Genomic DNA, 21,372 nt, shown 5'->3' on the forward strand with positions numbered 1-21,372 from the left:
TTTTTAAGCTTTTAAAGAACACATGAGGTAGAGGTCACCCATCAAACATCTATCATTTTCAGGTCTACCTTTTTTCTCAGTTGCTTGTGAAAGACGCCGACACATCACATCAAAACATGTTTTGAAACAGCTACTTGATGCTGCACAGTATGCGGTAATTTTTCTATTTAAATGGACAGGTGGTGACTCGGGCTGTGAGTCAATGCAAATGTATCACAGGAACACTGTGTGCTACTATGCTATATTGGATTCAGATACCCAACCAACAAATGTGTCTGAAAACAAAACCTCTACGGTGGAGGTATTTCAGCTCACCATTTCTAAAACCATCATCCTCACTGTCATCTCCAAGATGCTCTGATGCAGTCAAGAAGTCTTCTTCTATGGACGAGATGGAGCGATTGGTGTCATCATCGACCCGCTGCCGGGCTGCTCGGCCTTGCTGAAGCTGTCGCTCTTTTCCCCACTGCAGACCAATCAGAAACTTGTTGATCTCAAAGATGATGTTGCCCGGTTGGGTGGAGCGTCTCTGCCCTGAACACTGAACCAGGCACACACCTGAACTTCTTTGTTGCTGCTGCCCACCCTGAATGAAACATGGACAGATACCTATTATGCATGTGCACAAAGAGAGACATAAATACACACTAGCCATGAATAAACAAAGTTCTACATCCGGGGGTCTACAGGTATCAGGCACTTACATTTAATGCCTTTTTAAGACCTTTTTGAAATTATCTTTAGCCCTCTGTAATCTGGATTGACATCAGTGCTCAGATGTCTTTTACAAGCTATTTAGCTCTTTGAAACATGAGGAGATTGGTTTGATATCTTACAAGAACAAAGGGGGAAAAGGCAATGACAAACTTGGCAAGAAATGCAACACTTGCCACAAACTACATTATGTAAGTAAAAGTAAAATAATTTTTAATGCCTAATACTTCTACAATCAAATTTAGGACATTTTAAGACTTTTTAATGACCTGCAAGCCTGTGCATGCAAACAACAAACATGCATGAACACACATTGGACAATACATACAGTAACACAATAAGAGATATAATATTATACATATCTGAAACCTTGATACACTGTGAATTTATGTTGATCTCATGCCTGTTTTTCTTCTTTTAATTCAATACCTCATTAGGTCCACTCATGCAAGTTTTGTTGTTTGTGCAGGCTCCTCAGGCCATGTATTGATTGAGCAGTGGTTTTATACAATGATGTATTTGGTGAGCTTAAAAAAGTGAAACAGAAAATATAAAATGTTTTTCATAAAAGTCATCCACTGTTGTTGGTTTGAAACACAAGGTTCTGTGCTATGGAGGATGAAATGTTTTTTATTGGAGTGAATGAGGGAAAATTACTTGGTAAAATGGATGAGGTTCCTCCATTGGATTTTTCCAAGCATAAAAGGTTTACATCTAATTGTACAACGCTGCTGTACAGAAGAGCAGCTTGCACTCTCTGTCTCGCTTTCCCAGACATTGAATTCAAGGGCTGAAAATACTTGCATAGAATTGAAGACATCACCAGAAACTCACCTGAGAGGGAGAGAGCGGTCGTGTTTGGCAAGTATCTGAAGCTTCAAGGCCACCGAGCAGCAGGATCTCATTTTCTTTCGGCTGGTGGACAGTCAGTAATTCAGCAAGCTTTGGCAGATCTGGAGACACCGATGCCAATTTCTGCAGAAGACATGCCGAGCACAGAGACAATGCTACATTCTCAAATATATATATATATATATATATATATATATATATATATATATATATATATATATATATATATATATATATATCTAATCAACTTCAAAAGTGGACAAAATGTGTTCTCTGTGGTTTCATCTCAGAAACACATAATTATAATTTTTTTTAGCCATGTAATGCTTATAGATTGCTCACCATGCCACCACCAGCTGCAAAAGGCTGAAAAACATATTATCTAATCAAATCAACCCTCTAATTCTGGGTAATGATTATGAATTCATGGCCATTGAACCAGTGATTATATGTAAATACAGATAACAGACTTTCTGGTAGATGAAAAGTGGGTAGGACAGAGAAGAGATGAGAGGAAGGAGAGAACTCTGCTCACCTTGATGCTTTTGTCATCTCGATAGTCCGTTTTCTGAGGGTCGAGATTGACAAAACAGATCTAAGAGAGACAAAAAGAAGACAACACATAAGAGTGACAGTGTTAACACAAAGAATATGCTAAAGAAGCTGAACAAAAGTAGGGTGAGAAGTGTCCAAGATGTGAAAGTACTATAAAGGGAAAGTTACTGCAGTACCTTTTCAACTGCACTATCCAACAAAACAGACAGAATGAAACCTCTTCTGAGTGACTCAACTACAGCAGCAGTCTGGCAGGTCTGAACAACCACTGTAAGGCACTGTCTCTCAGTGGCAGATCTCTTTGTAAGAAGACTTTCTTGTCTCTCAGGGGCTGCTAACAGCGGATGTACAACAGCAGTCATTTGCTTTCCATCTCTGTCTCTCTTTTTTGTCCCCACTCCTTCACTGCATCTCTGTCACACCCTCTGCCTCCTTCTCCTCCCCTTTAACCCACCTTCGCCTCTGGCTGCAGGTTTAATGGTGTGTGATGGAGTCCTCGTGTCAGAGCTGGCAGCCTGGGACTGCTCGCCGGCTGCTGTTTGACTCAACAGCACACAGCCTCTCATCTACGCTGGCAGAGCCAAGTTAGTATTGTGTGGCTAAAAGGATAGAGTACGTCACCAACTGCATGTCTCTGTGCTTTGGGAGAAGTGACATATTTGAGTCTCAGTCACGAGCACATGCATTTTTAAATATGCCTAACTAAATGTTACCGTGCTTGTTTTTACAAATCAAACCCGACATGAGTCATTGAGACAGTCTTGATCTTTTCAATGCAAAACACGCACAGGTTGGATCCCGCTGTTTCTCTTTTAACTCTGCCATCTCAATATCCGCTCTGCCTGCTGCTATCTTTCCCCCTTCCCCTCTCTCCTCTCTAAACCTGCAAAAAATATATATAGTTTCAAATATTCACATTTCGACACATATCGCTGCGTGATATGATTTCCCTTGAACTGCCTGAGACACGCTTGTTTCATCGGGCTAGGATTCTAAACAGCCTCAGCGCTTTTGAGATAGCATATACTTTCCATGATTTTCATCCTTTTTATCTGTGTTGCATTCAACAGGATTTGTTCTCAAAAAATCATGTCAAGGTATGGAATCCACAATAGATCCAACATCAATCTTTGCATACTGTGTACACCTTACTATTTCTTTTTCTATAACCATGTCATGTCTGGCTGTTTTCTCACTGCAAGTCTGAGACTGAAGCAAAGAGCTGCTGCAATAAATAGGTCAATATACTCAGTGGCGTATATTTTGAGAGGGGGAGCCTGGGACACCTCCTCCTCAGGATTTAGAACATGTGCACTGTTCTCCCCCAATAAATTCATGTAAGTAGCAGTGGGCTTTTGTTTTGACAAAATTATAGACATTTACACTATGGTTTAGTGCATAAAATTTCTCCAAAATGCAGAAAATTGTGATTTCTGGGCAAGAGTCAAGTGATTCTCAAGCGGTCCAGTCACAGGGTCCAGATTTTTAATTGGTCATAAGTTCATGGTCCACATTTAAATTACCACATATTCAATTCTGTTTCACAAAATGCAAACAACATGTTGGCTTGGAAATCAGAGAAATAAAATAAACTGCAATAATAAACAGAATTGGCACTTCAAAATAAAAGCTCTGTGTTAGATATTGACTGTATTGACACATTCGAGAGTCGCTTGCAGTCCATTCAGAATGGATTGACAATCCATTTTTATACCGTGACCCACCACTGCTTTAGAAGACAATCTTGGTTTATTTCATTTAAGTAAATGCTTAATTTAGGAAGGAGCAGTACCAGGAAACAACAAAATATCCTTCAGCTGCAGCGCTAATGCGGCACATTCAAAACAGACCAATTTCCCCCTCGCCTCTAACCTGCCATTCTCCAGTCAAACACAATATTTTCCAAACTATTAAGTCTAATGTGATGAAAATTGGCACTTGAAAATGGAGTCAGTCAAGTATAAAAAATGAGAAGTCAATCATAGCAGACAATGACAGAATATTTGAAAAGGTTTTCCCGTCTCGCCCTGATCAAACCCTACATTTTTTTCTCTCCTCTGCCCTTCATGCACCACGTGTGTCACCTATAACATTTATCTGAATACCAAGAACTCCTTTGTTAGTTTTCTTTCAAAATAACAGCAATCTACTCAAAACAGTTTGTCCACTTGCTTGTCGTTGTTTGGATCAGTTTAGTGAGCATGATGAGGACCTTTTTGTCAGAATAGCTGTTAAATGTCAATAACACACACATAAGACCTGACATTATTCTACACCATTTACTGAAACCAAATACAATAGCTTGATATTCCCATTTGTTGACCCATTGCGATAAAAAATATGGCCTTTAAATTCTGTTTTTAATCATTTTGCAGAGTTCTTACATGCTATTGTTTGTGTTGGTGACAATATACTTGGAATAATGGTATATTTTAATATATTATAATTATAATAATGATACAATTATGATTTCTTTTTGTTCTGTATCTGTTTGTCCTTTATATAAATGGTAATATGCTACGAAAAAAAGAATCGCCTTATGGCTTTCACATGAACAAGCATGGAGTTCTAATTTGGTATCAAACTAAATTTTACATTTCTGTTTCAAATAAAAACATAAAAATAAGAGGTTTGGCGCCCCTGCGCTGGAGCAACTCAGCAATATTCACTTGCACCGATACTGGAAATCATCCCGGAGAAAGACACCTTACCCCACCTGCCAACACATCTCCTACAAGTAACACACAGTTTTGACAAAAGGCGAGGCAAGTGATCCGTGATTTCGTCCTTGAGAGGGGTCGAAGCAATTTAACCCCATCAGACGGTGAGAGCCGAGAGGCAGTTGTTCTAAATTTGGGAAGCAGAGGACCGTCTAGTCATCTCTGTGTCCATGTGTGAGACGAGCCCAGGGACACGCTCTGATTCTATCAGTTTTTCATAGACATACTAGATGACAGAGTGCTTGTGCGTCAGCCTGTCTCGAAAGGTCTGACCAGGTAAACAACAGTTAAGGAATATAAAGAGGGTGAAAGTGATAGTTTGATGTGGGGATAAATTGATACTGTAGAAGTCTAGTGATACACTCAGGGGCTTAAAAAGTGCTCCAGGGAAGAGAGACAGCCAGTCACAACAATGTTAGGAGAAGTAGCGTTGACTGATGTTCTTTTTTAAATTTTAAGTTTAAGTTAAACTACACAGTTAAACCTGCTTTAAACTACTGTTAAGCCACTTGGGGAAAGCATAAATAAACTGTAATCTGTTAGCCAACAAATTGCTACAGATTAAGCACATGCTAGAATTAATTTGCAGTCATGTCTTTGTCCGCCTGATGAATCTAGGATTGATATTCACTCTCGGTTGAACTCTATGTTTGACCTCCACCAACTCCTAAGAGAAATATCGGGCTTTTCAGCTGCAAAACGTTCCACTATGTTCACCAGCCATTCGCTAACTCTGTCTGTTTGCTGTGTGGTGCCGAGCAGGTAGCACATGGTTGTTTTTTGGAGCATGTTGCCGAAACAGCAGCTTTATTGCCTGCTGTATCTGGAAAAAACACTATGTGAGTGGTGAGTTGAGTCAAAGTAGGTAAGTTGCAGGTCAGAAAACCAATCAACTGAAAGACACTGTAAAGCTTGCAGAGCCCTGGATACAGTGTTACAAGCTACCCCATTCACACACAAGTGGTCCACTGTAAAAGTAATTATTACACACACTTTAAAGGGGACCAATTATGCTCATTGCAAGGTTTATACTTTTATTTAGAACATATTTACCTGCTTTAATATTAAAAAAAAAAGCAACAGTATTTTCTTTTACTGTCTATCAGTATTCACCATCTTCACTGGCCTTCACCCGGTAGCCTTTACAAAATTAGGAAAAACATAATAGGTCCCCTTTAAGGTTAAGGATTGCGGTAAGGGCTGAAAATCAAACATCCTTGTGATTACTTGTGATTACAGTACAAGACCATGATACTTCCTGCTTTGCAATAACATATATTACATATATAACTTTAAAGCTGTTTAAACAAACAACTGATGCAATACACACAGCCTCATGTTGTGTCAACATGCAGCAGAGATCCTGGTGTCTTCTTGCTTCACCATTTGCCCAACCCATGCAACTCTACAGCTGTGCTTTACATCAGTCCAGCCAACCAAAGCGTAACTCAGGGTGACTTTGACCACCTGTGCTGATGGACTGCTTAGACCAAACTGGGCAGCAATAACCAGAAGGGAAATCTGGAAGCAGCCTCAAGGACAGCAGTGTAATATAGCATGTTTAAGTTTAAAAATACCTGTAAGGGAAAAGAACATATAGGTCACTTGCCATGGTATTTTTGTTCCCGTTAATATAGGGAGGTTAAATGCTGCAGTTTTGTCACGTCAGTGTTATTGCTGGTTATGATTAAATTTGGAGACTTCATTCTTGACCTTGAAAATTCTCCCCCAAGGTCCATTTCCTAACTTTTCTCTGTCCAAGCTTTCAACTGTGTGACACAGTTTTCATGAACAGATGGATTACGCTCAATTAAAACAGAGATGGAAAACTATAGATTAAACCGGCAACTCATTCATTCCATCCTTCATAAAGATACTTAAAAAGCAGTAAGTCACTTTGACTCAGGGACCAGAATACTGAAAACTAGCCTGATTTTACCTGGTTTTATTAAGTGCAACTATTGTTTTTTTTATGTTATTATTGATTTAATCAATTCAGTCATGTCATGCCAAGTGTTTATGTGTGTGTCTATGTTGTGCAGTTCAGCAGCTTTGATGGTCGGCTGTCGGTCAGTGTTGGCCCGTTGGTGAGTATCTGTCACCATAGTCACTGTCATGTGTCCCACACCATTGGCCAATGTCGGCCGTCACCAGCTTTTTTACCTCCAATTCAGAATCTGATTGACGGTTTAATTGAGCACAAAGGAAGAGAAACAGAATTGAAGAAAGTAAAACAAAGGCCTTAAGTCAAGGAGGAGTGAGATCAAAACAGACTTGTTATATAAGGTCAGAAAGTTTTCTTTAGCCATTTAGCTTTTAAGCAGAAACCAACTTGCTGGTTGGCTGCTGGTTGTAGCATTTGCGGTGTGTTAATTTGCAATTCTTTTGCCGTGACACAGACAACATGAGAAGACGAATCAGTCAGCTTTGCTGCTAGTAGGTCTATTATGTTGGTTTGGTGTGTCTGGGCCTTTACTCTATTTTCTATGTAAGACAGACAAAATACATTTTAAATGAGGATTACCCACCAACACCCAGCAATTACCTACATTATTAACCTTGTGCTTGATTGGTTAAACAACTGTCTTTCACTGTCTTTCTCCTCTGTTGCATAATATTTTCATATACATATGTCATAGGATGAGTATAATCCAATATCAATGAGTGCATTGGCCATAAATTAATCCTAATAATGCAGACATTGTATTACCATAAAAAACTGATTTGGTTGTCAGTATTCAGCAATATCACTTCAGGAAAAGTGATGCCACTTTTTATTGTTGGAGGTCGTGTGTGTGTGTGTGTCTGAGACTAACAATGCGGACACATACCCACACACACAAGGGTTCAATTGTCCCAACTTACTTATGCATAAAATCCCATTTGGCCTTGGATGTACAAAACTGTCATGATGGCAGAATTCTCTCTTCCTACTACTACACACACACACACACACACACACACACACACACACACACGCACACGCACACACACACACACACACACACACACACTTCGCCAACTGGAGCTTGTGCAGATACTGGGCCACAGTTTCAATACAACACTATGTGCACAGACGTGGTCAATACAGTAAACCATTACAAACCTTTTAGTCTCTTTTGTCCATCAAAGCTTCACTCCTCCTCAGCAGCCCTTCCTCTCTGCTCACTACTCTGATCCTCCCACACACAGCTGCTGCTCTTACTCCTTCTGCCTCCCTCTTTTCCTTAAACTGTGGCTCTTTTTTTGCTCTTTATCAAGACTTGAAACACATTTTTTTCCTTTTGGTCACACTGCACATTTAGTCCTTTATGTACAGTTCACTTGTTTTGTTGGTGTGGTCTTTCTTCCAAAATGCAATAATAAAATATGGCTATTTGAACAAATTTTAGTTGCTGCCTTTCACCACAACCCCTGTGAAGGTCTATGTAAAATGAAAATGCTGCTGCAAAAATAGAGGTTTACTCTCACTCTGAGGTTATGAAACTAAATAAGGCCCCCACAATTGTGAAGTGTTGTGACTTATCTCAGTGGTTGGCAACTTTAATTATTATCCATTCTAAGTTCAATGTAATTCAAATGAAGTTTGGTGGGGGGGTGACAACATTAAGGCTCAGTGACTCTGCCATATTAATTTTGTGAGGTGACCTACAAGCAACACAGTGCTGTTGTAGAAACAAGAAAGGCATGCTGCTCTCACATGCTGATGACTATAAACTTATTTTGTGTTCATAAATTTAAGTACGTGCTGATAAAATGCAAAACAGCGACTGTTCACAAAGCACAGGAAGAAGTTCCACATAATGAAATCACATGCTAAACATTAAGGTTATCCAAGCTATACAGTGTGCGCTTATCAACGTCTGTGCCTTTCTACTCCTCACAGAAACAGGACAAATGCAGCATTATGAGTAGTGAATATCAAACAGTACACACACACACACACACAATTAGTGAATAGCTGTGAGATGCTCAGCTTGGAGCCTCGGGCTGAACGAAACATCAAGAAGCCGTTGCTTTTCTGCTTCTTCTCACAACATGAATAAAATTAATATGTTATGGAAAATGTTAAAAGCGAGGCATATAGGAGCGCATACACTACCGTATGGGTCAATCAATGTATACATTTTTCAAGGGAGAACACATTTGTCAGTAAATATAGACAAAAACGTGTTAATAGGTTCATACGAGAGAACAAGAAACACTACAGGACAGCAGCAGTCAATGCTGATCAGCTTCTGTGTTGTTAACATGCAGACATTTTAATGTGCTTTTTTCCACATTTGGAGAATATATGTTTTCATTTTTAATGCTCGTCATTATCATAATAAACATTTTGGCTTTATCTTCAGAGGGAAGTGCATATGAACAAAGACATCTGTTAAAAGAGTGACTTCACACTACATTGAATTTGTTGTGATATTAATTCACATGCACAGTCACTTTATCACGCTATTTATAAATTCTTTAATGGTTATTCCAAGGAACGTATAGCTTTTTCACCAGCTCACTTCCTCAGCTCCACCTATGTAGACAGGGGTGTGTGTGTCTTTGCCTCACTCTTTCTAAAATCAACAATCAGTTCCTTGTTTTCACTGACGTTTAGCAGTAGGTTGTTCCCTGGGCACCACTCTGCAAGATTGTTGATTTGAACTCTGATCATTGTTTGTAATACTGCCAATGATGGTGGTGTCATCAGCATACTTCACAACAGAGTTCTCCTGATGACTGGGAGTGCAGTCATGGGTGTACAGTGTGAACAGGAGGGGACTGGGCACACAGCCCTGGGGGGCTCCGGTGTTGAGCACTAATGTAGAGGAGGTGTGACTGCCAATCTGAACCCTCTGGGGTCTACATGTGAGGAGGTCCAATATCCAGTTGCAGAGCGTTATACTGAATTCCAATCAGATTCATGGGAGAGATTGTGTTGAATGTTGACCTGAAGTCAACAAACAGCATCCTGATGTAGCTGTTGTTCTGCCTCTCTGTCCCCTGACTGAAAGGCAGCTTTTTTGCTGTGAGAGGAGCCTTCACCTCCCCATTCATCCAGGCTTTCTGGTTGGAGAATGATCTCACTGTCTTTCTAATCACCACGTCATCAACACATTTGCTGATATATGATGTCACGGAAGATGCATATCCTTCAAGATTGATCTTGTTACCTTGAGTGGCAGCATCTTTAAACATTTGCCAATCTGTGCACTCAAAACAGTCCTGTAGAGCTGCTGTGGCTTCATCTGTCCACACTGTCCAACAGTTTTTAATGTTGGTTTGACTGTTTTTATCAGCTAGCAATATGTTGGCAGAAGGAGCAGAGAAATATGATCTGACAGGCCAAAGTGAGGATGTGTTAGGAGTCGCCATGTTCCTGTGAAGATGTGCGCAGAGCAGTCTCTGATCTCCCATTGCTGAGTGAGCCTCAATTGCATCTTGTACATTTTTTTTTCTGCGACCGGGCATTAGCCAGAAGATGGCCTGGTAGAGGAACAGCTCTCAGTCCAAGGTGGGTCAACCTTGCCCTGATGCAGGCTCTCCTCCCTCTCTTTGTTTGGTGCGTTTTCGGTTTCGTTTCTCCCTCCTAGTCTGACTGGCAGTTGGCGTATGCTGTTGGTGCAGATCCTCTCGCGGTCTGCTGCTTTCAGTCCAAGACCCACACAACTTTTCCTGATGTCGATAAATGCTTCTCTATCATAGGAAATTTGTGCTTCAGCAGAAGGGGCCATGGCCACTTAGTAACTAGGGTTGCAGCGGTATACCTTAGTATTAAAACTGAAAGTTATCGTGTACCTTTACCTATCTACGGTATTAAAGAAAGGCAGCTAGAATGGAGAATTCCACCTTTATTTTAGTTATTTTTAAAAAAAAATTTCCTTGTGAAACTGCTTTTTTCATATCCCTGATTGTGGTGTTCAGTGTTCTGAAACAGTTGCTTGTGTGTGTGTGTGTGTGTGTGTGTGTGTGTGTGCATCTTTATAATTTGTGAACAGGTTTTGTTTAAGCTAAAACAGATTGCTAAATTGCTCTTTAATAGAGATAAACTGACTGGATTTTAAATTGAAGCCTTAAAATGGTTCTCTGATCTATTCCATGCAGCACCATCCATCGACTAGGGGTGGAACAACTCAGTGTGTAGATAGTTGGCTATTTTACCATAACTAATGGGCTGAACATTTGTTTTAATTTTTTAAAATTGTAGGACAAGGTACCTGTCAGAAATGTAAAAATAAGATGTTTAATTCTTTGAAACCTGAAGCAACATCCCTTTCCCTGTATTGTGTTCAAACCTCTTACATAACATTTTAAACCTTTGAATGACGAGAATATTGATGCTATTTCTATTAAAACTGTGGAAAAAAGGCAATGAGCAACTTGGTAAGAAATGTTCCACAAATTGCAAGAAATTTAGAAAAGAAATTCAGAGGTTTTTATAATGATCATATTTACATATTTATAATCACACTAATGAATAATTATAAGAACTTCTACAAGTCTTGTTTGCCTTGTCGTCTTATTTTTTTTGTTTTTAAAATTATTTTTTAAAAATAAAAAATAAGTTTCAGGTCACTTTCGTACACTTTTGTTTTCTAATTTCTTGTTATTTTGGGTCATTTCCTCCTGTCTTACTCATTACCTTCTTCCCATATTTTTGAGAGAAATTAAGCCATTTTTCTCAGGTTTTCGAAGGTTAAAATGTAAGAATTAAATTTATTCAAATGATCTGACATGATACTGTCTTTAAGCCAGGTCAAAGAGCAAGCGTTGGGGTCATCCATAGGTCAGCTAGGTTTTGAGAGATTTTGTGGTCGCTGGATTTGATCAAAAGGGCAGAAAGGATGAAAAAGCTGAGAAAAATGGGAAAATTGCCATGACAGTTGATTTTGGAGCCTCTAGATCCATAAAATATCATTGATGTAAGGGACTTCCACTGCAGGGGCACAGCACTGGGATGGCGTTTTATAGCAGCTAATGATGTAGTGGACAACGAACGGATGTAATGTTATGATTTGACCGGGGGACATGAGTGAGATGTCAGGAAAGAGGTTATCATTTACAATGAAATACTAGAAATTTCAGCACATGCAGTCCTGAGAGAAACTGTATCTGAGACAAGTGAGCTCACATTCTTTAGACTGATGGAACCACCGATGAAAGCACATTCAAGCAGTTTTCTTGTAGCTCCTGTAAGTATGTGCACATACATAGTTATACATGCAGCACCCCTAAGTGAAAATATGTTCTGATGCACATGGTCAACAGATCATTATTGCTACAGGACAGATTAATCTGGCCCTGCCTGCATGATGAACTCATCTGTAGAGTCCCAATTTTGCATATTTTGCTCCTAATTACAGATATTCACTTTCTAAGGGCTACTGCTTTTAGGTCTCATTTTTAGAGGACAACCCTGCACTGAAGACTGTAGTTTCTCATACTGTCAGATAGACAGTCTAAAGTAAAAGGAGAAGACAGAAGGTTTATCTTCCTGCTCTGATCCTGCTGTAAGTCAGCGCTCCCGCTGCACCTGATGGCATATTTATTCTGTTCTCCCTCTCTCTGGGCCAGGAAGGGACAGGTCAGGACACAACACACTACCCGAGTGTGAAGTGTTTGAATCCGGATGATGAATGGATCACTCGCCTCCAGGGACTCCTGGTACAAAGCAGGGAGACCGATAGCCAGAGGAATGGACAATGTTAAGAAGGGAGCATACTAAAACCCTTTTTCTGCATTTAAAAAAATTGGAACATATTCTTACAAAACAACTGCTGTTTTTTTAACCTTTAAGTGTCACGTGAAACACAGATCAATCAAAGGACATTATACATCTAAATCAGATGCACAGAGATTATTTAACTATTTGCCTCAAGAAAGAAAAAATATGAAGTGCCGTCTCGCTCTTCAAAATGCTTACCCTGTTAAATCTCTCAGGGGTGTGATGAAATTCAGTGTGACTATCACAGCAACATGACATTTCTCTGTGACTTCATGCATTAAAACATGAGTGAGTGATCAAAGGTGACAACATGATGCAGTCAGAGGTGGGTGATGGAGCAAAATGCAGGAAATCCAAAGCTTTTATCTTTTATTTAGCTCACAGTTTTTGGCCTTCTGCTCTCACTGTTTTGGATTATTCCTGCTCCTGAATATGTAAACACAGACTCTTTTTACCCTCGAACACACATTTCGCAGAAAACTCAACCTAATGGATTAATAGGCTTTATTTGCATATCCAAGTTTATAGTCAGTTTACAATAAAACAGCCAACAACACTTTGGTCCATTAAAGCTTAAAAAGTCAAAGTCAGCAAAAAGAAAACTAATCAAATTCCTCTCCTCTTTACCCTTTGGTCTACATCTTTCTGTACTACTCCTCACTGACGGGGTTTTCAGTGTTTGTGTGCCATTGTTTGGCTACACTTCTCAATTCTGTTTGCATCAGTGTTCATTACCTTTTCCTCTTTCACTTTTTTTCTCCATTTTCCAGACCCTCAGCCTCCTTTCCGCCTTCCCGTACAGTTCAGGCCAGGACAGAAGAATTTATTTCTCACACAGTGTCATCCATCGTATGGTCCCTTTTGATTGATCGGTCGCAACAAAGCTGAATTGAGAATTGCGAGTCAGAGGAGCGATCTGTCACGTCAGAGTCTGAGAGCGATGCTGTTGGATGACTGGCCGCATCTGTTCACACTCGCATTAAACTTCCCTCTGATTCATAGCAAACATGCACAAAGTCAAGAAAACAAATGACCATTGTCTTGTTGAAACAAAAACTGCGAAGTTGAGGCTGCTTTGCTTTTCAGTTTCACAAAAGAACAATGAAGATAAAACAGTTGCATAATTCCAAACTCAGGTAGGTGTTTGGGAAGCGGAAAGACTGATGTTTGCGAGTCTCTTTGTTTTTAAGTTGGCAGCCATTGCAAGCAGGATTTCAAGTGAAAAATTATGAGGAAAAGAGCATCAATCCACTCTACAGTACTCAATGTGATGGTTGGTGAGGCATGTTGGGCTGATGCACAGACCATTGGCTTCCAAAAATCCACCAAACTGTAATAATTAAGCACTGTTGCCAAAACATATAATCACAGTATAAGTATATACTGTGAGCTGAATCAGATATAAAAAAAATTTAGAAAACATTCTGTGATAAAACTCACAGTTGTTTGAGTGCTGTGTACATCTTGTCCTAGATAATACAGCTGGTGTCTGGGGGTTTCAGGAACATTCAATGCTCACACTTGGAAAGTGCGACATGAGTGTGTGAGAACGGTGCTCTCTGCTAAATTACTGCTATTCCTGTTACCTTGGTAATGATTCTCAGACATGTTTTAGGGAGGAGTTTGGAAAAAAAATGTCCAAACACTATGCTTGTTACTGGAATTTATTCAGCATAAGACGAATTGGCCGAAGTCCATAATGCAGGAATTAAATATAAAAAAGTTACTCTTGCTCAAGTAATGACATTATTGTGAGGATAAACTGTGGGAAGTTTTAACTGCATCCTTTAAATAAGGCTTGAAAACCCTTTTATGGTAGCTTGCTGTATTTAATCACCCTTTTCTCATATATAATTACTGATATTTACCTCCCATTAAAATAACTGCTATGAAGTGAGAGACAAATAGACAAAGCACTGAAACAACACTAATAGTCCACTGCCATGGTAACCGCTCTGTGAAGCTGCACACGGGCATAGGTGCACTTTGGGCTAAATGCTAATGTCAGCATGCTAACATCTGCAAAATGACAAAGCTTACATGCTGATGTTTAGCAGATATATTTGTATCGTGTTTACTATCCAAGCTTAGCATGTTCTCATGCTATCATTTGAAAATTTGCCCTAAATTAAAAGCATAGCTGAGATTGATGAAAAGGTGAAAGTACTGGATAAAATGAAATTTTCCTAGAGCCAAGTTAAAGGTCCGGTGTGTTGAATTTGGGGGATATATTGACAGAAATGGAATATAATATAATAAGTGCATATTCTTCAGGGATTGGGGGGTATAATTACCAGAAAAGAAGAATTGATGTGTTTATGTTACCTTAGAATGAGCTGTTTATATCTACATACAAAGCCAGTCCTTGTCCATTGAAAACACTATAGACAGGGCCATTAGCGCTTTCATGTTTTTGCATCACCCACCATAGTTAGCTGCCCTTTTGCAACAAACCAAACAGCATTGGAAAAATACAGCTTTTTAACATCGAAGTACTTCATTCGGTGCTTTAACTGGTTTTTATCACTGGATCCATTTCTTAGGAGAGGAGGAGACCTCTCGTGATAATTTGGCTCCTGTTGAAAACCTCTTGAACATCTGGATCTTCAATTATCAGAGAAAAAAAGACACAATAGCAGGTGCCGGGCTAGTGGACCATTGCTACGAGCTAAATAGTGTCCAAGAGACAGTGATTTGTAACTGTAACTGAATGAATACTATGTGGGAGATGTTTAAGATGGTTGCAATCTGTAATCCCACCACTAGATGCCACTAAATCCAACACATTGGTCCTTTCAGGAATTATCAAAGTTAGTCCATTTCACCCCAGGGAACATGAATGTCTTTACCAAATTCAGTGACAATCTGTCCAGTACAGGTTGAGAGATTGCCTTCCCTTAAAGCTAAAAGTCATCTTTTAGTCTGCAGAGAAAGTGATTATTACTGCTTGTTTCAGCATCTCTCTGTGGGAAGATTACTTTTAAGACCAACATTCATCCAGATCTGTGAGACTGACCCCACTGCTCTTGCAATTAAAGCTGGATTGGTACGCCGAGGCTCTGATCAGTGAGGCGTAGGTCAAAGATAGCACTTCTCAGAGTCTAGAGGTATAATTTCAGAAAAACCCAAGAAATGGCAGAAAGTGAAGCATAGGAGATATTGTGCAGCTAAAGGTGAGAAAAATGATTACACCCCTGAGGGGATGAAAAACAGACTTATCATTAGGCTGTTCCTGAAGCGTGGGTGAATATGTCATTCATTTTAAGAGACCACATTTCAGATGTTATTAGAGAAAACAGATTATGTATTTCAGGCACTTTCTTTAATGAGGCCCTCCCACAGTTGGGATTTTGAGCGGAGTATATCTTCTGTATAAAAATCCTTGCTTCAATGCAGTGTTAGGACATTTTATTTAGCGTGATGCAGTTTATATTTGGCCATTCCTGTTCTAAAATTTGAAGTAATAAACTTTAAGAATGAACAGCTGCTGTACCTCAATAGAGTGCTTTTGAGCCACTGACAGATGTAAATCATGAATGCAATTCATTCTTAACTTGCAGTTTACAATGAGTGAGTGATCAAAGGTGACACATCAGACTTATGTGCCAGAGAGGATTAAGCATGTGTCCTCTACAGCTCAAAGACTTTCACTTTTTTGCTTTCTCTCTTGGTGTTTTTTCTTAAGCCCCAAGTTAAGTGCCTAAACAACCAACCATGTCCTTAGTTATCCAAATACGTTCTGTGCTCAGTAGTTAACAGATCCAGTTGTTATTTTTTGGAGGAATATAGATGAGTAATTTCTGCTGACAATTACCATCATTTTTTTCAGTTTTAACATATTTTGGTGTGTTTTTTAAATGTCTAGTGTGTAGGATTTAGTGGCATCTTGTGGTGAGGTTGCAGATTGCAACAAACTCAAACTTCTCCTGTGTGCCAAGGCTGATAACTACGGCAGCTGATGGGAAAACACAAACGGCCCTATCTAGAGCCGGTGTTTGGTTTGTCTGTTCTGGGCTTCTGTAGAACAACATGGTGGACTCTGTGGAAGAGGATCTGCTCTATATGTAGATAAAAACGGCTCCTTCTTGCATAACAAAAAATGAAGATTCTTATTTTTAGGTGATTATACAGAAATGAAAACATAATATATAAATATTCTATACCATTTTTGCTAATATATCCCCTGAAATCCCTTAAAAGCCAGTTATAGTATGTTATCTTCTTTGTTGCACCATTTGCCTCAAAATTTTACATTTTCCTCACTAAGTGTTTTGGTAATGACAACATGTAAAGTGCGGAAATGTAAAATGATGCTGCAAGCAAAGGAAGTTTTGACAAACTGTGTAGATCAGCGTTCATAATGACTGAAAGCACCATGATTAAAAGCTATATATAGCAACCTAATAGTGACAGAAAAAAAGCTCAGTAGCTTGAATCATAAAATGTGATCACAGGATGTGAAAGAGTTTGCCCCTCCATGTCAGCTCATATTACAATTATGATTTTGTCAGTGTTTCAAGATTTGTATCTCTGCTAAATCTATCCCAGCATGCATTTAAAAAGAAGGCAAGGAGAGCCTGAAATGGCTCATTAACAACCACAGCGACAAATGTGCACAGTTGTGTTGTTTTCCAGTTGTCAGTCAAACCCAAATCAGAGGCATAAACTATGTACGGCCATGTGAAGTTGAGCTGACATGCTGAGAGTCCAGAGAGCAGAAAGTGGAGCAGACGGAGGACTTTAGTGCAGCAAGCAATCAGTTCTTATTATCAAAGGCGAGAGTGAAACTACTGAAATCCTCCAGAGTTTGTGTTACAGCAGAAATTAGTCATTTTTTCATGACAAAATCAACACAAAAGAGATGCCTAAAACATCTTCCTTAATAAATTGCCTGCTGAGACTAAACTGAGTTTTTAACAATCTTTCAGTGAAGTGCAATTGTAGTTTATTGCATCTACTCCAACAAAATCCTATGGTATATTACAAACAGCAAAATAATTGTAAGAAATGATTTTATGTAAATGTACTTTTCCGACTAATTTTCAAGACTGCAGAGCACAAGGCACAAATCCTCCTCTCATTCACAGAACTGGCAACAATGCAAACATGTCTCTCAGCAAGAGGAACAATTATACAAACTGGCAGCATCAGCACCAGCTGACAACATGTGAAGAAAAACTATTTATGGATTTATCATTTGTGAATTAATTAATAGTTACTGAAAGCAATATTTATCTTCCATCAAACCCATGAGCAACACGTATATACATACAATACATTTTTATCTAATAGACATTTTGGACAAACTCAAAGTAATCGTTCCAAATCAGTACTTAAAGTTGACACAGTGCAAGCGCTACTGTACTGTGGGATCAAGCCTGGCACCCAAGCATGCTAATATTTTCATCTTAAAGAAGTATTTAACTGCTGGAAGATGCTCTTTGTGTAAAACTAGGCTGTCTATGCATCAAAAAGACAATCCTTTTAAAATTGTTGTTATATAACCAGAAAAAAAAACAGAGTAAAGGGCTTTGGCATTTGCTTTTGCTCAAGAGATAGAAAACCTACAGCTACCAGAATGCACTGCACACCGCACCAATAAACACACTGCACAGCACACTGACGAGCAAAAAAACCCCAAAAGAACAACTGCTGATCTCAGTCAACTGAGGGGTCTCCGACTGATGATTTGAATCTCCAACTTTAAAGGGGCGGCCCTACATACGACCCACATTGTTATGACACATAGCGTGTTAAAAATTGGCAAATTTCTTATTGCTTTATACCAGGCTGAAAATAAGTGGTTCACTGCTTTCTCTGGTTTTGAAGTTTCGAATCTTCAAAGCACCACTTCACAAACGCTGATGATGCTTTATAAGTACAGTGATAAAAGGTTGTGCTTCTTTTAGAGAAAGAAGCACTATTCTCTATCTGTATTTTCTCTATTCTCTCAAAATGTTGTTTTCTCACTTCTTCAATGCTGGTTGAGTGGTCTGCTTCTATACTACTAGAGTATTATCACCTGTATAAAAATCTTGTGACAGTAAAAAATTGCATGTTAAGAGTGAAATTTTCACTCCATTGTGATATCTTTGTTAGAAAATCTTTCAATTCCAGGACTTAGTAATGACAGTACAGCTTTATTAGCCTAAATTGCATCCAGTTTTTCAACTTAACATGTAGGAAGTCACGCATTGAACCTTAACAACAAGGATTATCTACTAAAATAGAGCAAGGGGGCATGTTGCAAAAAGAAAAAAAAATCATCCATGCCCAGAAGCCACTCAGAGAAAGCAGATTGAAAAAAAAAGTTTAAATTTACATGCCACATCATTTCTGTCTTTTCAAGCCATTACCTCGCTGTCGTTTGAAGCCACAAACACATGCGTCCTGCAGCTTTGAGGCGCTACACTACAGATGACTTGGTCCCATATTTGTTGCCAAAAGGGTGCGCGTGTTTCATCATCCACAGTATGCTACTCACCATGGTGCAGCTGCCCTCCGTGTCATCGTCCAGCAGGCCCAGTCTGCACAGAGCTTTGTCATTCCTCAGCCAGTACTCTGACGAGTCCAGCACACTGTTACTGCATAGCACCTGCAACACACAGACAAATCCTTTGCTCAGGTGCAGCAGCATCGAAAAATCACACCACACAGAGACATACATGGAGCATATAACACATGAATGCTGTCTGAGTCACACATTCACTTTCATCTATGCCCCCCCCCTCCGCGGTTGTTGGGATCAATTGACATTTCTCCAGGACCTTTATTTCAGGGTAAGTCTCTACTGCACGGGATCAACAATCTGTCAGCTAACCAGACACTGCACAGTATATATGCGACAGTTATTGCCTTCTCCCTGGAGGGCCATTTTAATGAAGCCTTCAGGACAAAACCTACAGCTTTGTCAATGACACACAAGCGTCTTCGTCCCAGTGACTGGCATTCTCATTTGTCATTAACTATTAATTTTCAGTTAAATTTAAGATTCCCTTGGTGCTTTTCACAATGACCATGTTGTATATTTATAGTTATTTATTTGTAAAAGAAGACCACTAAGGATATCCTGATCAAGGGTTTTTTGCTCCCAATGCCGATCCTAGTCATTTGATACTGAGTATCTGCCTATACCAAGTCCCGATCCAAGACTTGTATTTACTTCAATAATACAGCTGTACAATGCACAGTTCAAGTACTTTAAAGTTGTGAAATTCAGTCCAGTGTATTCGCTTGACAGTTTGACAGCTCTGCAATGAAGAAAAAAGTCTGAATCCAGAGAGTTCCTAAGGGTTTCTATTTTATTTTTTTACAAAATAACAAAGTAAACTAACTAAAGATATTTTCATATTTCACAATCCGACCTAATGCAGCATTTTTAAATTTTTTTCTAAAGTAACCAAGTAAACAAATTAAATGTCTTTAGAAATTGCTCTGAAATCCACTTGGTGTAGCATTGTGATAAAAGTACAGAACACTAAAAATAAGTAGTGTAATCACAATTCCACTTCAAAGTAGCGTTATAGAAGAACTTGAACATTCCCAGTCACAACAAATAAAAATCCATTACAATTCTGCTTATTATAGTGCTATAGTAAATTTAGGTCACTAAAAATGAGCAACAAAAATTACGATTCAACTTAAAGTCGTGACGCAGCTTAAGTTGGACATGAAAAAAAAAATCAACTCATTGGAGTAGCAGTATTACAATAAAACCTGAATATCTGCTGCAAATCGTACTGACACTTGTGCAACGGCGAACATAAACAAAAAAACTTGCAGAGCTTACGCTCAAAATAACCGATCCCCATCAATTAAAAAATGCGTTGATCAGGCCCGATACCAATCTTTCCAGTCCAATCAGGATATCCCTGAAGCCTACATTTCAGTCTGAACTACTGATATAAATAAAATGGCATGCTATAAATAAAATCATTCTTATGCAATTACTTTGACATATGACAGATATTGCGTGTGTGTCCTAACTGTGTATTTTTAGTGACAAAACAGGCCCCCTCATGCCCACACCCTCAGGAAGAGACCATCTGTGCAGGCTCTCGGCCAGGTAAAGGTGACGTAGCTTCAGCTGATCTCGCCAAAGCGAAGGTATCAAAGGCTGCTGGCACGGGTCAGCGGAGCCCAGGGCCAGGTTATGAGAAAGACATCACCTTGTGTCTCTACAGGACACTCAAGAGGAAGTTAGTTAAGATCATGAGCAGTGGGCTAATTAGGAACACACACGAGTGGGGCCACCTGCACACACACACAGTGAGGGACGCACAAATACACACACACACACACACACACACACACACACACACACACACACACACACACACACACACACACACACACACACACACACACACGCTTTTAACGGAAATTCAATCTAGCCTCAACCTCAGCCCACTGATCTGTGCTACCCCCCCACGTCTCTCTGGTGCTGGGGGATGATAAATCTACTGCGCTGATCCGCAGGCCTGGCTGTTCCTCTTATTGCACAACCCCTAGGTGTCACAGGCACCCCCAGGAGGAGGAAATGAAAATCTTTTGCACTGCAGATAAACTGACGTGGGAGGCAGATATGATTGACAGGTGCAGATGAGCAGAGAAAAAGAAGACAGACAGAGGGACACACAGATAGACAGATGTACACTTCCATCCTGTTTTACCTTCTTGCAGGCGCTGATGGACGAGCCGACGGTGCTCTCCGTACTGCCTCCGTCCACTTCCACCACCTCTGAGCCTTCAAACATGGCAGACGACTGGAAGTTACTGCAAGGCAAGAAAGGGTACGGAGTTTGTCATAGCAAGTTT

At 39.6% G+C, this 21,372-nt stretch overlaps 1 protein-coding gene across 4 annotated transcripts in view; it reads right to left on the reverse strand.

Annotated features, from left to right (window-relative positions):
* sphkap (SPHK1 interactor, AKAP domain containing) overlaps positions 1–21,372 on the reverse strand; it is a 141,680-nt gene that overhangs the window by 12,904 nt on the left and 107,404 nt on the right. For all 4 annotated transcript variants that reach the window (XM_088078823.1, XM_088078824.1, XM_088078822.1 and 1 more), the window contains 5 exons: positions 21,228–21,330; positions 19,040–19,150; positions 2,102–2,161; positions 1,549–1,689; positions 316–586 (listed from right to left, as the gene is read on the reverse strand). In XM_088078823.1, coding sequence (XP_087934949.1) covers positions 316–586; positions 1,549–1,689; positions 2,102–2,161; positions 19,040–19,150; positions 21,228–21,330 — 686 coding nt within the window. The remainder of the gene's footprint in view (positions 1–315; positions 587–1,548; positions 1,690–2,101; positions 2,162–19,039; positions 19,151–21,227; positions 21,331–21,372) is intronic.

The sequence above is a fragment of the Plectropomus leopardus genome, chromosome 6, assembly GCF_026936395.1.
Source record: "Plectropomus leopardus strain MGB_pleo_1.0 chromosome 6, ASM2693639v1, whole genome shotgun sequence".
NCBI classification, from domain to species: domain Eukaryota; kingdom Metazoa; phylum Chordata; class Actinopteri; order Perciformes; family Serranidae; genus Plectropomus; species Plectropomus leopardus.